Here is a 20,194-nt window from a genome sequence, read left to right as displayed (position 1 = left end):
GAGCTATTTTTTTCGTAGTAGGATCTTCTTTTCTTAAAAACAAAAGTAGTATGAAAACCCAGTAGAAGAACAATTCATTCTTTCTCTGATTTCTCCAGAGATGTGGACTGAAGAATGTATTCTTTCCTGCTTCCCATCTCCTCGGTCAGCCCTTCTGCGTGACGGGCAGTCTGCCACCCTCTGCTGATGAGCGGTTCCCTCCACGACCCCCTCCCCCAGGGCACCCTCCTCTGAGAAGCACCTTGATCTCTTTTCCCACATACTTCCTCAAAATCCCTAATTTCTCTGAGCCACTGATCTCAAACGCTCAACTCAATCCTCAGGGAAATAAGCGGATTAAAATACTCAAAATGTGGATGGCAGTTAACCTTCAACATCTCCCAGCGGGTGTTTAACTTGAAAAGAAGTCCTTATAATTAGTGAAATGTGTGTTTAGAATAACCAGGCCTCCCCACTGTCCCTTGGGTGAGCCAGACGACCACAACTGTATCAGAAAAAAAGCGCAGTTTAACATCCCTGTTTCTGCAGCGTTTCCCACTGTCTAGATTCTCCCCATCACCATTTCCACAGTGACTCACTGAAGTGACCTCTGGACGCCCCCTGCCCCTACCTGCTGTCCTGGGGAACAGCTGTAGGAATTCTGCTTTGTTCTGCCCCATCCTCTCTTTGCCTGGGGAAACTGTGCAGCTGGGTTTGGAGCATTGCTGAGGTCCTGTGAAAGTCGTTTGCTGCCGGGAGCCCTGGAGCACCACGGATAGAACCACCATTCACGACAGCACCTACTCAAGCACAGTCGGCTGGCGTCTTTGCGCTCCTGCGTCACCTCCACAGGGTTCGCAGAGTGCAGATGCGGCTCTCCGCGCTCCATGGAACAGCTGATGAATTCTCAATATTTTGGGGTTAGAATTTGTAATAATTCAAAGGCCTAAACATTTTTGCTGATACATTTGTTTGCTTGGAGTTTCACTTGTAGGCTGCTTCAGGAAATGTCCATTTTAGCTGCTCATTATCTGTCATTATTGTTAAATGTCATTATCTCCCCTGGATCCTCAGAATTCAAAATTCATCCAAGACTAGGCAACCTTAGGTTCTGCTCTTTTTCCCAAAAGGGAGTGAGCTTCACTGTCAACCTTTTCTGAATAAAATAAATGGTTCAGCACTGCTGCTAACCCTCCCGCTGTCTTTGCCCGACAGCTGTGCCGCCTGGAGCGCCACTTGTCCGCGGGACACTACCAGGGAACCTTGTTTGCCGATCAGCCGATGATGTTCATCACCCCGGCCAGCAACCCCCCCAGAGCCAAGCTGTGGGAACTGGTCCTCCTGTGTGGGGGCCGGATCACGCGTGTCCCTCACCAAGCCAGCATCTTCATCGGACCCTCCCGACGAAAGAGGAAGGCAACAATCAAGTATCTGTCGGAAGCGTGGATCTTAGGTAGGAATCTCCGCCCAGGAACAACCGTGGGTCCTGCAGGGGACACGTGGAGGTGGATGGAGAAGGCGCCTTCTGATTGCAGTAGCCCTTGAAGGTCCCTTTAGAGCCACTGTTCTGGGGTCCCAGTCACATGGACAGGTTTCCCCAGGGAGAAGCATCATGCCCACCGCTCCTTCCATGCAGCCTGGGGCCTTTGGATCAAGCTCTGAGTGTCCACACCTCTGCTTTACCAGAGTCCTGTAATTATTACATGTCACAGGCCAACCTAGACATTCCTGCTTTTTACTGTCAGTGGGAGTGTAGTTAATGACGACAAACGAGCTCCTATAAGACTTTACCCCACTAGCGTGTGTGAAAGACCCAGTCTACCCAAAGGGGCCCCAAATCTTAAAGCCACGGCACAGGCCATCCATCTGCGGCTCGTACACTGTCTCTCCCCAAGGGCCTGCCTCACTCTGCTTCCAGGGGTGGCAGCGAGCGCCCAGCTGCCAAGACCCGCCACCCAGGCTCCCTCACTCCTTCCTCACATGCAGCTCTCCTGATAACTCATTTGTCCACATGCTCAGAGTGGTTGCCTTTAGTACATTAGGAGCTCCAGCTTTTATTTCAAAAAGTAAGCGTACTGTGGGGTCGGCCCAGTGGCGCAGTGGTAAAGTTTGCATGTTCTGTTTTGGCAGCCCGGGGTTCGCCAGTTTGGATCCTGAGTGCGGACCTACACACCACTTGTCAAGCCATGCTGTGGCAGGTGTCCCACATATAAAGTAGACAAAGATAGGCACGGATGTTAGCTCAGGGCCAGTCTTCCTCAGCAAAAACAGGAGGATTGGCGGCAGATGTTAGCTCAGGGCTAATCTTCCTCAGAAAAAAAAAGAAAAGAAAAGTAAGCATAATGTGAATGTAATGTACACATCGGGCATCAATTCAGTGGACATTGTGTCAAATGCTCCTCTGGATTCTGCAGGGCAAGCGGTGGCAGAGATAAGCCCTGATCTCCAGGAGGCTGGAGGCTGACGCTGTGGTGACAAGCGGGCGTGTAGATGGCCATCCATCTGTGTGTGTCTGTGTCCTAACCTCCTCTTCTTATAAGGACAACAGTCATAGTGGACTGGGGCCTTCCCTAATGACCTCATTTTAATTACCTTTTAAAGTCCCAATTTCCAAAGACAGTCATAGTCGGTGGTCCTGGGGGGTGGGGCTTCAACATATGCATTATGGGGGGCATAATTCAACCCATAAAAGTGAATTACTCCAGTTTCAGCACCTTTGGCCACGAGCCTTACCTGGCTTCTTGGGCCTGGAGAAGTGCATTCTTTCTCTCCCTCCTTCCGCCCCAGGTTTCTTTTTCAGTCTTCCTCCTATTTGCCACCCCTTGTCTCTAAATCCCAAACTTCTGGCTTTCCTCACCGCTTCCTAGACATTATCCTTCAACAGATAAGTAGATGCCGTGTTTGTCCAAGTTGCATTCATACATAACTACAGACATTTTATGAGTGTCGTTTAAATGAACGATGGTCATCCTCTGATATATTTTAAAAGTATGGCAAACAAAAGTAATTTTTTTTACCATCTGGTGCAGAGTAATTTATCTTTTCCCTGGAAACTAATTTCAAAAAAAAAACCCCTGCGATTTTAGCTACAGTCCAAAAGCCAAGAGGCTGTTTACTCTTTTCTAAATGCCAAGAATATAACCTTCAAAACATCCTATGTTCTGAAACAGAGGTTCTTGTTTTGTTTTTTAAAAAGCGCATGTATCAAAATGACACCGACTGGAGACCAGAATTGTGCTTTTAAAAAAAACATCTCATTCAGCTAACGGAACTGTGCACCTGATTGATATCAACAGCGCATATCAACAACCGCTCTTTTCAAAGTTTGCCAGTCGTGTACTGTGCAGAGGGCCAAAGTCTGGATCTGCGCTCTTATTATTTCCAGGTTGGGGAACTCTGCCGGCCCCTTCCTGTCGCTCGTGCATTTCTGTGCACAGATCGTGCACAGTCCTGCCCCCTACCCGATTCCTCCAATTGTTTTGCCACTCAGCTCTCCTGCTTGGTGGTTTTCTAGGAGGCAAGTGTCTATCTACCTGCTTGCCCCCAGGGATTAATTTTCACAAGGCCCTTTGGAATTCTTTGAGTTTCAGAGCTGGAGCCGTGGACCCAAGTTTCTGTTTCTTTCCTCTCCCATAATTCATGTCCTGTTTCTGATTTGTCATTGATTACACCATCTGTGAGTGCCCTTGGCAGCATCCGGGTATTGTGTGTTCTGGAATCTCTGGCTCTCCGCGTGGTGAAATCCTCACCAGAAAGACGAGCCTCCTGACTCTGGCCACTGCCCCTGTCTGCACTGCGTCCTCTCAGCCTGGTCACTCAGGTGTTAGAACATGTGTTTTTCAAACATTTGTTAGTTTATATTCTTCTCTTTCTGAATTGAGTTACAATACCCTAGCTCCAGCTTTGTACAAATAAAGATTTCATTTTTATGTCTCTGTACACGTGCACGGACCTGCAAAACATACAGTCCAGAGCATTGCGTTCTCCGCCCCATCGAGCCTCTGCCACTAGCTATTCTCTGACTAGAGGCAAATCATCTATTTTCTCTGGACCTAATGTACTCTTAAGTCTCAGGGACTCTACCTCACACAGCGGCTGATCTTCCAGTTGGAACATATTTCATTTATAGGGACAGTCTTAAAAGTAGCTCGTATCACTTTCAGATTTGCAATTTACCTTCCAAAGTAAAGATTCCAGGGTTTTTTAGTACTTTCCTATTTAGTCCTATATTTTATCGGGTCTTTGTTTTTGCAGACATAGTAAAATCACAAGGGACGGACAAGCAAGAGATTTTTTCTTTTTAGCCATTAGAAACATCTGAGAAGTTCCTTTTTCTTTTTCTTTTTCTTTTTTTTTTGGCACAGGGAAAAGTGGACACCACCAAAAGAAGAGGTCTCTGTCCCCAGGACCTCTGACATCCTGGCACCATAATCCATCGCATAAGCCTTTTCTCCTTCACCATGTGTATCTTGAAAAGAGTGACCCAACGTTTATGAATATTAAAAGAACTGCCTAAGTGCTTATTCTAGTTCTAAGAATTTCTTCCAGCCTCTGGCTCTTTCTCTGGGAGAGACACAGCTCTGGGGAGTCCATTTAGCATTCAACCAGCCTGCCCCCTTGGCTGACGCCTCATGTCGCTGGCATAGAATGGTGTGAACTTACGAAACCTCTCAACGGGACTCCCCACGTGAAACTTAAGCCCTGTCTTACTCATTTGCTCCACGGAGCATCTCATCTATGCCGGGCTGCCTTATAACGAGGCTGTTTGAACCGTCGTGATTATGTTCCCGATCCGTTCCCCAGAGCCCATTTTCCCTGAAACAGCAGGATCCTTAGGCCAAGATTCTTGATGAGTCATTCAACCAGAAGGAGAAATGGGGACTTTTGAGAGAGAAAACACTTGCGGGCGCTTGAATTTTATGAAAATAAACAGGAAAACAGAAATCAAGTTCCCGGCACTAGGAAGCAGAATGTAGCTTTACCTGATATTGGTAATGCATACTCTATTTGAAAGCATTTTCCAGGAATTTCATTTCCCCCCGCAGGCCCATAGAATAGAATTCCCATTTTACATATCAGGAAACTAAGACCCTGGGCTCTGACGTGGCTTGGCGCCAGAAGTGAAAGCTGCCAGGGGCTGGGGGCTCTGCACCCGTGTCCCATTCATCGCCAGTCCACCACTTTCGGTGCCCTAATCGTTTCTCTTCACTCTTTTCATCCCCCATTGGTGTTATCATTTAAGGTTAGTTTGGCCTTTCTCATAAGACGTATTTCCAGTCTCAGGCGCCTTTTTATTGTCTGGGTTATGTTGAAGTGATAAGACATACATTTTATGCTATTGTGGGAACATAATGTAATATTCTCAACAACGTTGCCAAAAAAAAAAAGTTTAGCCTCGGCATGATTTCCTTATAGCTTATAAAAAGCATTTGATTTGAATGTCTCCCCATGTCGCTGTTTGCAGGAAAAAGATCTCTGATAACATGTGGGCCCTGTGCATGCTAATGTTGTTTCCCCTGATGGTGGACAAGGAACTCCGCCCAGAAAAACGCATGCTCTTGGAGGCAGCGTTTGGTTAAAGCAAGGCCACTCTGGAGGCCTCGGACCTTAGGCTTTCTTGATTAAATAGACACTGTCAGGGTTCCTCAAGATCGTCTCAGGCCAGATTTTCATTGCGTAGATGAGGAACCCCTCACCAAGAGGTGAGGCCCGTTGCTGAGGATGGAAAGACAGGGAGAAAGGAGAACAGGAGGCGGGCCTGCTTCCCTCCTGAGGACACCACCCACTCTCATCCTCCCTGAGGCCGCCTGCCCAGGAGCTCGGCAACCATTCAGACAGCCACTGCGGAACTTTAAGATGCCATTTCAGACAATAAGATGAATTTTTTGTTTTTGAGTTGTTCTCAAAGCGGGTGAAATCTACCAGAATAGAAAGGAATGAGAACTAAAACTGACTCGTGGAATTTTATACTTTCAACATCTCGTGTGTTTAGGCTTTTTAAAAGGTATATCGCTAGTGGTTTTTTTTTTTCAATTAACTGCTAGCCTGCTAGAGCCTTGAAAAGATGTGGAAAGAGTGAGCCCAGAAAGTGCGTTTCTAAGCTCTCCCTTTAGTTGTGTTCCGCGGTCCACTAGTGGTCCCAGATGGTTATCTTTGAAATTTCCTAACCGGCCTCCCTGGGCGCCCCTTTGTTCAATTTACACCAGCCGGACTCCAGTCACGGATGTGAGCACTGTCGGTGATGTGAGGGTTAGAAAGCATGTGACAGGCAAGCGCGCAAACTGGAAAATAAAAGACTCTTCTCTGTCCCCAATCAGCCACGCGTGGTCCTCAAGCCTCACTGAAAACAAAAAGGTCAGCTCAGATCCAACTCAGAATGAGAAATATTATAAAGAGGCAACATTTTATACCCATCACTAGAAATGTCATCGTCAGTGTGGGGAATCAAGTAAAATAAAAGAAACTTTTTCTCAATTTGCGGGAAGAGAAAAAACTTTTTGGGTTAAATTATTTTTTTAACCAATTTTTCTTAAACTTTGTTACTATATATTCATTCATCTTCAAGCACCAAATTGTACAGAAGAATGTAGGAGGAAAGAAAGAATAAAGATAATGCCAAATATTAACAAAATTGAAGCAAAGAAAAAAAAGTTGAGAGAAAAAAGAGTTCTTTGGGGGAAAAAACCTTGCAGTCAAAATCCTAGCAATATTGAAAAAGAAAAGAAGAGAAAGGGTCCAGCCCAGACCCCCTGTGGAGCACATTTGTGTTGGGAGGGCTACCCTTACATTCTGGGAACTATCTTGAGATACTACTAAGATGAGCCAGTTTTTCTTTCTTTTTCTTTCTTTTTTTTTTTTCCTATAGTCATGGAATAAACCCATTATTTCTGCTTTGTACCTCACAGCCTTCATAGTTTTCCATCTTGTATTGCTCATCATCATGACTTCATAGGTCCTTCAATTGTAATTTATCCATGCCTCTGGATAATAATGGTAAATAAGTTAAATTAAACTTAATTTGTAGTTCAGTCATTGCAGACAGCCCATTACATTCCTCTTTCATCCTAACAGTAGAAGAAGGGTTGGGAGCCGTGAACTTTCCAGCGTGAAGGAAAGAGTTTAAGGGGCTGCTTCAAGCTGGCTGCAGTGTGCACCTGTGCTGGCCTGTTCACCTGCACCCAGGGTTGTCCTGGATCAGGTGACTTCTTGTGATTTCATAAAATAATAGAGTTTCAAACTGACAGGCCTTCAGAGCTGACTAGTCCAACGTATTCTACCAAAATATGAAGACCTGAGTTTTAGAAAGTATGCTTACTAACTTTGTACTCCATAGAGAATTCTCCGCTCAGCAGATTGGGTGACACAGCCTAGGATGTATTGTTGGTGTCATAACTAAAACTTTCTTACGTATTTACTTATACTCTGCCAGTCCATGACGTGGGAGACCTGTGTCAGTTAGCTACAGCGAATACCCTTTGGTACAAAGCAAACTTTATTCACCCTGTCTACTAGAACGTTCTGCCATAGTGGGAATGGCCTATGTGTGCTCTATCTAATAGGACATGTGGCTATTGAGCACTTGAAATGTGGCTTGTGTGACTGAGGAACTGAATTCTTTGTTTTATTTCATTTTATATTATTTTGTTTTATTTTAAATAGCCACATGTGCTATATGGACATATGGACATCTGGACAAGGCATTCTAGACCATTTAGAATTTTTAAATATGGTTTTGTGTATATATTAAAGGTTCTTGCTTTCCTGTGGGGCTGGCCATCATAAACACTAAATTGCTTCTCTCTCTCTCTAGATTCGATCACTCAGCACAAGGTCTGTGCCTCTGAAAACTACCTATTACTGCAATGATGGGGCGCCGCTCAACACGTGGCTGCGGCAGACAGCTCGCGAAGTCGTCTGTAGACATTCAAGTGAGAAACAAAACTGTGAAGAGGAGGAACTGACATAGAAAGGGTGCCTTTTTATGTCATCACATGTTTGTCCTGTGTGTGTTGTGGTTTTTACATAAAGAAGCTCCTTTGTGTGACTTTCTGATGTCTGAATGTGTTACAGAGAAGTGCTGACCAGCCCTATTGGGGCCGTCTTTGTATCTTGGTAACGATCATAATTCAAAGGTCACAGAACCTTTGTCATTGAAGCACCATACTGTTAAATAAAGAGTGGGTATTAATTTAAATTGTTTTATTACTGAGAACAATTGAAGAACCCGCCTAAGTATCTTGGTTAGAACCTAAGATCTTTATTAACATGTCATACTAGACGTGAAGGACATAGATCAGTTATTGGGGTTACTTTTTATGTATCTGAGACTCTTCTGAAGGTAATTAATGAGGAAGGGGTGGGAGTCACAGTCACTGATAATTACTGCCATCAGAGTAGCTCTGCTTCTCAAAGCTCAGTTTATGGTGAGGAGAGCATCGCCAGCAACAGGCCACAGCCTCCATCGGGCGCCCTGATGCTGTCCCCAAGAGGAAACTGGCAGTGGGGCTGAACCATACACCTGCCAACCGGTCACATTCTGAAGGAGAGAAACGCTAAATCCCATCAAGGTTGAAGGTGCCATGAAGGCCTCCTCATGACACTGTCCCCTCTCCGCCTTGTTCCTCTGTTACTTATCTCAGCTGTTACTCCTACTCAACAAATATCATGAGCCAACTGCTAGAACAAACCTTAGAGAAAGGAGGTGGCAATGCACGTGGAAACAATGAAGGGTTTTCTCTTAGTTTAATAGAGTTTAATACTCCTGCCCCGACAGCAGTTGAGTCTCAGAGCAGCTCGGCAGGCCCGAGTCCCTTTCTTCTCGTTAGAAACCCCATTGTGCTATATCCACAAGTGCCCCAGGCTTGGCTACTTTCAAGTTCAGGGACTTGGCAGAGCTCCCACAACCAAAAACTCCTGAGGAGGCCGAGAGAAACCGGCGACTCCTGCTGGGGACAAGCCACAAAGGACTTCCCACCACCACCACCGCATCAGCCGTAGAGTGCCACCCAGGCCGTCTGTCCACCCGGGCCGTCTGTCCACCCGGGCCGTCTGTCCACCCAGGCCTGCGTCCTCAGTGCCGAGTTCTGTCTCCTGATGCTGGCCTGCCAGCGGCCAGTCGGGATTCTCCTTCTAAAAGCCAGCACTCGATGAAGACACTGATTTGTGCCAGGCATTCCACTAAGCATTTTGTATGTGTTGCCTCATTTAATCCTCCCTACCATCGTAAAAGTCAGTTACTGCAGGCCTGCCATCCCCTACCCAAAACAGGGAGGGCTAAAAGTGCCTCAGAATTCTGGTATTTTAAAAAGGTTTGAAACGTATTGTGGCTGTCACCATTTCTATTGAGCATTGTATTGAAGATTCTACCCAGAGAAGGCAAGAAAAAGGAATTAAAGGCATACAGATGGGGAATAAAGACATAACACTATTCTCAGATCACCTGACACTATATGTAGAAAATTATAAGGTGTCAAAGGAAAAATAGAACAAGCAAGTTTAGTAAGATTACAGGATACAAAATCAATATGCAAAACTAACTGACTTGTATTTCTCTGTACTATCGATAAATAATGAAAAAAGAAAATTAAAGACACAATTCCACTTACAATGGCATCTAAAAATAAACTTAATAGGAATAAATTTAACAAAAGAAGTATAGGACCTGAATACCAAAACTTAGAAAATGTTGCTGAGAGAAATTAAGTAAATGGAGAAATAAACCAAGTTCGTGGATTAGAAGACTCAGTACTGATAAGATGGCATTTCTCCTCAAATTGATCCTTGGATTCAATGTAATAATCAAAATCCCAGGGTGCTTTTTTATAGAATTTGAAAAACTGATGCTCAAATTCAGATGAAAATACAAAGAAACCCTAGTAGACAAAACAATTTTTTAGGAAAAGAACAAACTTGGAGGATTTACCTGATTGCAAAACTGGCTGTAAAACTACAGTGATCAAGAAGTGCGGTGTTGGGGCTGGCCCCGTGGCTGAGTGGTTAAGTTCGCGCACTCCGCTGCAGGCGGCCCAGTGTTTCGTTGGTTCGAATCCTGGGCGCGGACATGGCACTGCTCATCAAGCCACGCTGAGGCAGCGTCCCACATGCCACAACTAGAAGGACCCACAACGAAAAATATACAACTATGTACTGGGGGGCTTTGAAGAGAAAAAGGAAAAAAATAAAATCTTTAAAAAAAAAAAAGTGCGGTGTTGGCGTAAAGATCGAATATAGGTCGAGGGAACGGAATAGAGCATCTGGATATGAATCCTCATATTTATGGTCAGTTGATTTTCAACAAAGGTGCCAAGGCAATTCAGTGCAGTAGGATAGTCTTTAAAACAAATGGTCCTGGAAAAAGAAAAAAATAAGACAAAAGTGCACTTATATCCTTACCTCACATGCAAAAAGACAAGAAAATGCATATAGATCTTTACCTCACATCATATAGGAAGTTAACTCGAAATGGACCAGAAAGCTGCCTCAGGGTTTCTCAGCCTCAGCACTGTTGACATTTTGGATGGGTAATCCTTGCTGTGGGGGGCTGCTCTGTGCGTTGTAGTATGTTTATTAGCACCATCACTGGCCTTTACCTATTTATTAGACGCCAGTAGCGTACCCCACCCACTTGTGACAATCCACAGTGTCTCCAGCTATTCCCAAAGTCCCCTGGAGAGTAAAACTGTTCCCAGCTGAGACCTAACGTGAGAACTAAAATTATAAAAATTCTAGAAGAAAACATAGCAGGAAATCTTTCTGACCTTAGGTTAGACAAAGATTTCTTAGATATGACACTGAAAGCACAATTAATAAAAACAAAAATTGTACCTCAATTTATTCAAGTTAAATTTTTGCTCTTCAAAAGAAACCATTAAGAAAATGAAAAGACAAGCCACAGACTAGGAGAAAATATTAGCAAACCATGTATCTGATAAAGGAATTGTATCTAGTCTATGTAAAGAACTTCTATTCATTAATAAGATAAAGAATGAGCAGAAGATACTTCACACAAGAACATGCAGATTAATAAGCACGTGACAAGATGTTCAGGGTTGGTCATTAGAGACATGCAAATTAAAAGCACAAGGAGATACCACTACACACCCTCTGGAATGGCCATAACCAACACTTTTGGCAATACCAAGAGTTGACCAGCATGTGGAGAAACTAGAACCCTCACACGTTGCTGGTGACTGCAAAGTGATGCAGCCACCCTGAAACCCATTGGGCAATTTCCTTTAAAAATTAAGCATACACTTACTATATGACCCAGCAACTTCACTCCTAGGTATGTACCCAAGAGAAATGAAAACATGTGTCTACACAAGGACTTGTAGACAAATGTTCATAGCAACGTTATTCACAACAGCCAAAAACTAGATGCAATCCATCAACTGATAAATGGATAAACAAAATGTGGTACATCCATACTGTGGATTGCTACTCAGTCACAAAAAAGAACAAAATACTGATATATGCAACAACTTGGATCATCCCCAAATCATGATAAATGGAAGAAGCCAGACTCAAAGGACTGCATAGTGTATGATTCCATTTAGATAAAGATAAAGTTTCTAGACAAGAAAGCATAGGGGCAGAAAACAGATCAATGGTTTCCTGCCACTGGGGATAGGAGTGGGTATTGTCAGCAAACTTTTGGGGTGGTGGGTGGAAATAGTCTAAAACTGGGTTGTGATTTTGGTTGTACAACTGTATACATTTAGTAAAATCATTGAACTGTACACTTGAGTAAATTTTATGGTGCATAAATTATATATTAATAAAGCTGTTTAAAAAAAAAACTATGTGGTCATTGTGGAGCTGTACCGCTCAGATCTCAGTTGAAGAAAGAAACTTCTGTTCAGCTCTAGTTAGCTGACAGCCTCCAGCCTCCACTTCAGCTTTCAAGCCAAGGCCACGCTCTTCCTGGGCAGTCAGTCCCCAGCCAAGGACTGGGCCCAGCAGGGTGCATGGACAGGCTGATTCTGCTAACACGAGCCCCCTCTAACAGGCATCTTGGCTCCGGAACTCCCCATTCCGCTCTGCAGTGTGGTCTAAGGCTCTCTCTGCCCACTCCTGCTTCCTCCTCCTGTCCTTTTGCAGCTGTCAGCTCTGCAAGAGGTCCTGAAGGCCTTCCTTATGGGATCCTGCTCCCTCCCACTTTTATGTCTCACAGGAGTTATCCCCAATAAACCTCTTGCTCTCTTAACTCCAATCAGCGTCAGCTACCCGGACGACCAACGCGACGGAAAGTCCTGTGATGCAGAGAATTCCCTGGTGGAATCTGGGGCAGCAGCTTGTAACCTAATATGTCTTCAGTGACACATAGCACATTAAGTAGGATACATAAAACTATTAATAGTCTCATCTATATTCAGGTCAGATTTTGCCTCCAAATTCACTTACGAAAACCTATTTTTCAAAGCTTCTGGATTTTGGAATTGTAGATGAGCGACTGTGGACTCATATTGTTATCTACAGATGTTCTGCTTTTTGAAAATTACGTAACTTGCACAGAGTCACATAAACCAGTCGATGGCAGAAATGGTGTTTGGACATAGCCAGTCCCTTCACAGCCCTGGAAGCTCGCTCAGGCTTAACAACGCACCTCTGAGAATGTCTGATGGACTGGTAGTAATTTTCAAATGTTTCCTGCATACCCGCCACGTGCAGGTCACTATCCCAAGCACTGTGTATGTTTGTGTCCAGTGGACCTCATATAACGACATGGTCCTCAAGCTTAGAATCAAAGTATTTCCACAAAACCTTAACAGTTCTTTTCAGCCTCCTTTAAACAGCAAACCTCTTTGCTCCAATGAGGTTGCATGAAAGTTGAAATAGGTAAAACAGATCCCGTGAGAACTGCCCTGATCCAAAATTGGGGAGGGGAAAGGAGAGGGTTCTAGATCTTCGCCAAGGACCCCTTCCTTCTCCCGATAAGGATAACTCCCACAATGCCTCTGTAGATACTTAGGAGATGGTCTCGCAACCACCCAGCTAGTCCGATCCTTCGCTTGACTGACAAAGAAGCTGACACCTGCAAAGTCATTCGATGAACGAGCAGTAACTCTATGAAAAGAATCTAAGTATCAGAACTCCTTCCCCACGATGCTTTCACTTTTTGGCACCCAAGATGGCACCAGCCGAAATTGTCTACGCACACGGGATAACGTTGCTCAAACTCAGAAAACTGCTTTGAAAGTCGCACATAACACGCTGAAAAGACGAACCACAAATGAGATTTCGTTTGACGTAGGCAATTAAAGCTTCTTTGTGTTCCGTAAGCCGCTCCCATTATTTTGTGCACACATTGCCACAGTTTTGGATAGAAAATTTTCCACCGTGTGTCCTATTACATGCTATTGTCTCATGTTTTTAGAAATGCCATTTAGGGGCTTAAAAGATTTAATTTCCAGATAGTTATTTACAATCATGCCCCCTTAGAATTGTGTTTGAAAAGTGTATGAGAAAATTCTGAGCATACACATTTCAGGAATGATTTATATGACTGCTTCTCAAACTTTAATGTGAATTTGAATCATCTGGGGATATTATTAAAAGGTCGATTCTGATTTAGTGGATCTGGGGTGGGGCCAGAAATGCTGCATTTCTAACAAGCTCCCAGATGATCTCATGGAAGCTGTTGGAGTAGCAAGGATTTGGAACACTCAGAGGGATGTTATACGTTTACATACCATTTATTCTAAACAGGAATTAATGAGTAGGGGATTTTAATGTCTTGTTAAACGAAATTGATGTTCTAGCAGCGTGTTGCAAATATGTTGTCGAATTCTTATCAAGGTGTTTCTTCAAAAGTGCATAGGGCAATGACTCTCAACTCCTGCTGAACGTCAGAATCACCTGGAGAGTTTAAAAATATACAAACACCAGACAATACCCCAGGATTCTGATGTAACTTGTCTGGGCATCCATATATTGGGGCAGGGAAGGGGCATGTGTTTGTCTATTTAGTTCCAGGCAATTTGATCACATGTAAGGTCCATGTATGCATCACCACCGTGAAGGTAGAGAACATTTCCATCGCAATGATCCCCCATGTTGCCCTTTATAACCACACCTGCTTCCCTACCAGCTTCCTCCCTTCCTTAACTCCTGGCAACCATTAATCTGTTTTCCGTCTCTATAACCTTGTCATTTCAAGAACGTTACGTAAATGGAATAGTACAGTATGTAACCTTTTGGCATTGGCTTTTGTCACTCATCATAATTCTCTGATAACTCATCCATGTTGTATGTATCGATGGCTGGTTCCTTTTTATTGTTGAGCAGTATTCCCTGGTGTGGATGTGCCACAGTTTAACCACTAACCCCTTGAATAGGGTGAAGATAAATGTGAAATGCCCTAGCCCAGTGTGATGTTTGTGTGACAACTTGACTGCGTCATGTGGTGCCCAGATATTTGATCAAACATTATTCTTGGTGTGCCTATGAGCATTTCTGGATGAGATTAATATTTGATTTGGTAGAGTGAGTAAAACAGATAGCCTTTCCCAATGTGGGTGGGCCTTATCCAATCAGTTGAAGACCTGAACAGAACAAAAGGGCAGAACCTCCTGGAATAAGGGGGACCTCCTCATGCCCGATGGCCTTGACCTGTAACATCTGTCTTTTCCTGCCTTTGGACTTGAACTGAAACATTATCTCTTCTTGGGTTTTGAGCCTACCAGCTTTCAGACTGGAACTCACATCATCAGCTCTCCTGGGTCTACAGCTTGCCAACTGTAGATCTTGAGACTTCTCAGCCTCCATAATCACATAAGCCAATTCCGTATAGTAAATATACCCTATTGATTCTGTTTCTCCGGAGAACCTTAAGTGTGTAGCATAAAGTAGATATTTAAATGCTGAATCTGTATGTGAATCCAAGGGAATTGACAACTAAATAAGCCCTTCGGGTCTTTGAAGGAAAGATGTGTGGTGATGTATTGTGATGGATACTTTAGGAGTCTAAGCAGCATGGCAGAGTAGATCAGGAGTTGACGGGGCGGGTGGGGAGAGCAGAGCCCAGTCTGTCATTCCCCCTCCCCCTAGGAAGCTTCCTGGAGCAGGATGAACACTGGGATCCAAGCTCTAACGTGGGTGAAGCCATTAGGCACAGAGTTTATCAGACCAGAGAGAAGTCATGGAGTATCGTAGAACCTGTCGGTAGAACTGGGTTCTACCTGTCACTTGGTAGAACCAGGGCAGGTTGACTTCGCTTCCCTCACTCCCGGGACTCTCACCTGTAAAATGGGCATAGCTACTGCACTGCACAACTCATCATAAAACAAGGATTCTTGTAAGGGTCCAAAGTACAAGGTGTGAATGGTCTTTGCAAAGCATCAGGCACTATGAAAACATCAACCATGATTATCCTTATTCCTGTTCTACCAGATATCCAGGAGCTGGTTTGTATTTACCCTGAGGAAACAAAAATGAGGACAGATTGGCAAGGTGCCTGAGAATGAGCCACTGGAGAGTTTCTCAGAGCATCATCTGGGACCTCCTGGCCCAGGATCACCCACAGTGCTGACTCCTGAGCCCACTGCAGAAGGACCAGATCAGGACCCCTGGAAGGAATGACTTGTTTAAACCCAAAGTTGTTTGAAATCTTCCAGTTCTGCTCCTTACAGGACATGCAGTAACATCCAGGGCTCCTGGATATGATCACACCTGGACGGGTGAGGGTGGAATCAACATTCTACAGTGGTCTTTAAGAAGGTAAGAAAAACAAGGGTATTTTTTGTGAAGGATTAAAATGATGAAATCCAAAGCATGAAGCTAAAGCAAAATGTGCCAAATTGGCCACACCATAAAACAGCCCTATTTTACACAGTATGTTGTTCTGTGTTGTGTAGGATATCAAGGTAGGCTTGATAACTACAGGTAAAAATAAATAGCAAATTTATTCCTCCTTCTCTGTTTATGTTAAAAGCCACTCATAGTTTGCCATTTTATTTCACCAAACGAGAGGTGACAATTGGAGATCCGGTGAAAAGATCATCGTAACCCTTCATTTTTGGGCTGTTCTTGCCCTTCCTTCCTTATGTGAACTTTCTCTTAGTTAGAGGAAATCATACTGAGGAGGATAGGTCTTGTTTCGGGAGAAATGCAAAGAAAAGAGATAACAGTCAAGTTTTTGACATCCAAAAAATTACAGAAGAAATGGAGCAGGATTAATAACCTAAAAATACTTTGCTAAAAATACTGAAGAAAATATTACAGACTTCCTTTTAAATGTATTGCAGAAATCCTAATAAAGAAAGGAAATCCCCAGTGGGTGGGCAGTCAAGAGGGAGCTGGGAACAGAACTGTCTCGAGCCTTAGCGTCCAACGCTGCTGCCCAGAAATAGGGAGAGCAGGCTCTGGAGAACGAGTGGCTGGGGATTTATGGCAAAAGTGGTCAGCAGAGGAGCCCAGGGGCCTGTGCAAAGTGAGTGATATGGAGTAAATCCTCCAAATAAAACCGAAATTCCGGACAGGTGCAAACTCAGTGAAACAGAAGACTAGAAAAAATTCCACACTGGTTGACAAAGAAGCTGTACTATCTGGTTGAGAGTCCTAATCAGGGAGAAAAAAAAATGATTGCTTTCAAACAGACCATATTTTCTGAACTAAAAACAATTTAGAAAATCAATGGCATAAAGAAGTCCAAAAACTGTATTTGTAAGTCTGAAAACATAAATAACTGATACATCAAAAGAAACCATAACGGAAATGAGATAATATTTAGAACAGAAGAATAAACTCCTGGGCTACAGCTAAAGCAGTATTTTGAGAAATACATACAGCCCTAAGCTTACATTAGTAAATAAAATGTAACTAAAAATTAATTAGCTAAATATCCAGCAAAAAAAAGTTGGGTAAAGTACTATACAGTAAATTAAAGAAAGTGATAGGAAGAAAATAATCAAGTTAATAGCAGAAATTAACAAAATAAAAATAAAGAAACAAAAGAAAGAATCCATTCAAAAGATGATTTTTTGAAAACACTGACAACATAGGTAAATATCTGAAAGCTTAACCAAGTTAATAAACATCAAAAAAAAATAAGAAGGCAGTGTAAAACTCACTGGTAATGTTAAATGTCTAGTCAAAGTTAGATTCTGTAATATGGTAATGATGGTGCATAATTCAATTATAACTCTAGTTTAAAAGTTAAAAAACAAATGTAGTAAAAATATCCATAACTACAATAATCTGTTATTAATTACAACGATATAAAAAATAAGTAAATTGTAACATCAATCGCCTAAAACTTGAGATGGAGGAGAGGTAAAAGTGTAAAGCATAGGAATTCTATTGAAGTTAAGTTGTTACTAGTTTAAAATATGGTGTGATAATTTTAAGATATTTAATGTTGCTCTCATGGTAACCACAGGGGAAAAATCTGCAGTAATTACACAGAAGAGCATGATAAAGAAGTCAAGGCATACTGATGCCACAGATATCAAAATACCAAAAAAGACAGGAGGATAAGACAGATTAGGGGTCCACACAACAACTAGAAAACAATTAACAAAATGACTATAGTTAGTCCTCACTTATCAATAATTACTTTAAGTGTAAATGGATTAAATTCTCCAACAAAAGATACAGAATGGCTGAAAGGGTGAAAAAAGAAGATCCAAAATATGCTTCCTACAGGAGACTCACTTTAGCCTTAAAAACATGTATGGACTGAGAGTGCAGGGATAAAAAGATATTTCAAGCAAGTGGTAACCAAAAATAAGCAAGAGTAGCTATACTTAGACAAAATTTACTTTAAATTAAAAATGGTAAAAGAGACAAAGAATTTCACTGTATAATGATAAAGGGTCAATCCATCAAGAAGATAGAACAATTCTAAATATTTATGAGCTCAATAACTGAGCAACTAAATACGTAAAGCAAAAACTAACAGGAGAAATAAACAGCATTGCAATAATAGTTGGGGACTTTAATACCCGACTCTCAACAGTGGATAGATCATCCAGACAGAGAATCAATAAGGAAACAATGGATTTAAACACTTTAGACTTAATGACCTAACAGACATATGCAGAACATTCTATCAAACAACCCATTTTTCTCAAATGCACATGGAACATTTTCTAGGATAGACCCTATGTTAGGCCACAAAACAAGTCTTAACAAATTCAAGAAATCATCTTTGACCACAATGATATGAAACTAGAAATCAATAACAAAAGATAAAACTGGAAAATTCACAAATACCTGGAAATTAACACTCTCCTGAACAACCCACAAATCAAAGAAGAAATAAAGGGGAAATAAAGTATCTTGAGACAAATTAAAATGGAAACACATACAGAAATTTATGGGATTCTGCAAAGACAGTTTGAAAAGGGAAGTTCATAATAATAAATGCATACATTAAGAAGCAAGAAAGATCCCAAATAAACAATCTAACTCCATGCTTTAAGGAACTAGAAAGAAAAGTAAATTGAGCCTAAAATTAGCAGAAGAAATGAAATAATAAAGATTAGAACAGAATTAAATGAAATAGAGAATAGGAAAACAACAGAAAAGATTTACCAAACTAAGAGTCTGTTCTTTGAACAGATAAAGAAAACTGACAATCCTTTAGCTAGACTAACCAAGGATAAAAGAGAGAAGACCCAAATCAATGAAATTAAAAGTGAATGAGAAGACATTACAAATGATGCCACAGAAATACAAAAGATCATCAGAGGCTACTATAAACAAGGATATGCCAACAAACTGGACAACCTAGAGGAAATGGAAAAAATTCTTCGAAACATACAAACTACCTAGACTGAACCAGGAAGAAATAGAAAGTTTGAATAGACCAGTTACTAGTCATGAGATTGACTCAGTAATCAAAAATCTCTCAATGAGGAAAAGCTCAGGACCAGATGGCTTCACTGGTGAATTTTGCCAAACACTTAAAGAAGAACTAATACCAGTCCTTCTCCAACTCCTTCAAAAATTGAAGAGGAGGGAACATTTCCAAACTCATTTTACCAGGCCCTACTCTGATACCAAAGCCAGCAAAGGACACTACCAGAAAAAAAAAAAACTACAGGCCAATATCGCTGATGAATGTAGATGTAAAAATTCTCAATAACATGCTAGCAAATTGAATTCTGTAGGCTCATTCACCATGACCAAGTGGGATTTATCCCTCAGATGCAAGGATGGTTCATCATATGCAAATCAATCAATGTGATACAGCACATTAATAGAATGAAAGGGAAAAAATCATATGATCACCTCAATAGATGCAGAAAAGGCATGTGACAAAATGCAACATTCATTCATGATGAAAAAAAAAACTCAACAAATTAAGTATGGAAGAAACTTACCTCAACATAATAAAGGCCACATATGATAAGCCCACAGCTAATATCATACTCAATGGTGAAAGGCTGAAAGCTTTTCCTCTAAGATCAGGAACAAGACAAGTGTGCCCAGTCTCACTGCTCCCATTCAACGTAGTACTAGAAGTCCTTGCCAGAGCAATCAGGCTAGAAAAAGAAATGAAAGTCAACAAAATTGCAGAGGAAGAAGCAATTGTCTCTATCTGCAGGTGACATGATTTTGTATATAGAAAATCCTACAGACTTCATGAAAAAACTGTTAGAGCTAATCAACAAATTCGGTAAAACTGCACCATACAACATTAACATACAAAAATCAGTAACATTTCTACACACTAACAATGAATTATCTGAAAAAGAAATAAAGAAAATGATCCCATTTACAATAGCATCAAAAACAATAAATAAAATACTTAGGAATAAACTTAATCAAGGAGGTAAAAGATCTGTACACTGAAAACTACAAGACATTGATGAAAGAAATTGAGGGAAACAAAAACAAATGGAAAGGTATCTTATGTTCATGCATTGGGGAAGTGAAAGAATCCCCCCCCCCCCCCCCCGCCTTTTCCTTAAGGTGCTTATGGCTGGTCAAATAATTAAAAAGGCAGGTTAGCAGGAGAAAATCAATCAAAGTTTAATGGGATGTATACATGGGAGAAACTCAGGGGAAACGGAGCAACTCAGCCAGATGGCCAAGGCTGCCTGTTTAAGTATCTTTAGCTACAGACAAGGAGGACATTTGGGGTGGTGATTTGGGGCTTCAAAGGGGAGGAAGGCAACCCACATGGAAATGGAAAAGCAAATGTTCGATAAATAGAACTTGGATAAGGGTGGGCTTAGCAAGGATCCTCCCAGTCTACCAAAACCCAGAG

General features: G+C 42.1%; 1 protein-coding gene across 13 annotated transcripts in view; it reads left to right on the top strand.

Annotated features, from left to right (window-relative positions):
* The window catches only part of MCPH1 (microcephalin 1), a 233,978-nt gene extending 225,805 nt beyond the window's left edge, over window positions 1-8,173 (top strand). For 7 of the 13 annotated variants that reach the window (XM_070598592.1, XM_070598587.1, XM_070598586.1 and 4 more), the window contains exons 13-14: window positions 1,195-1,432; window positions 7,790-8,173. In XM_070598592.1, the coding sequence (XP_070454693.1) occupies window positions 1,195-1,432; window positions 7,790-7,845 (294 nt within the window). In that variant the 3' untranslated portion in view covers window positions 7,846-8,173. The remainder of the gene's footprint in view (window positions 1-1,194; window positions 1,433-7,789) is intronic. The other 6 variants (XM_070598595.1, XM_070598597.1, XM_070598596.1 and 3 more) reach the window with 1 other exon arrangement.
* The last annotated feature ends 12,021 nt before the right edge of the window (window positions 8,174-20,194 follow it).

Source organism: Equus przewalskii, chromosome 28 (assembly GCF_037783145.1).
Source record: "Equus przewalskii isolate Varuska chromosome 28, EquPr2, whole genome shotgun sequence".
NCBI lineage: Eukaryota > Metazoa > Chordata > Mammalia > Perissodactyla > Equidae > Equus > Equus przewalskii.
This window is presented reverse-complemented; position numbering and strand designations above follow the sequence as displayed.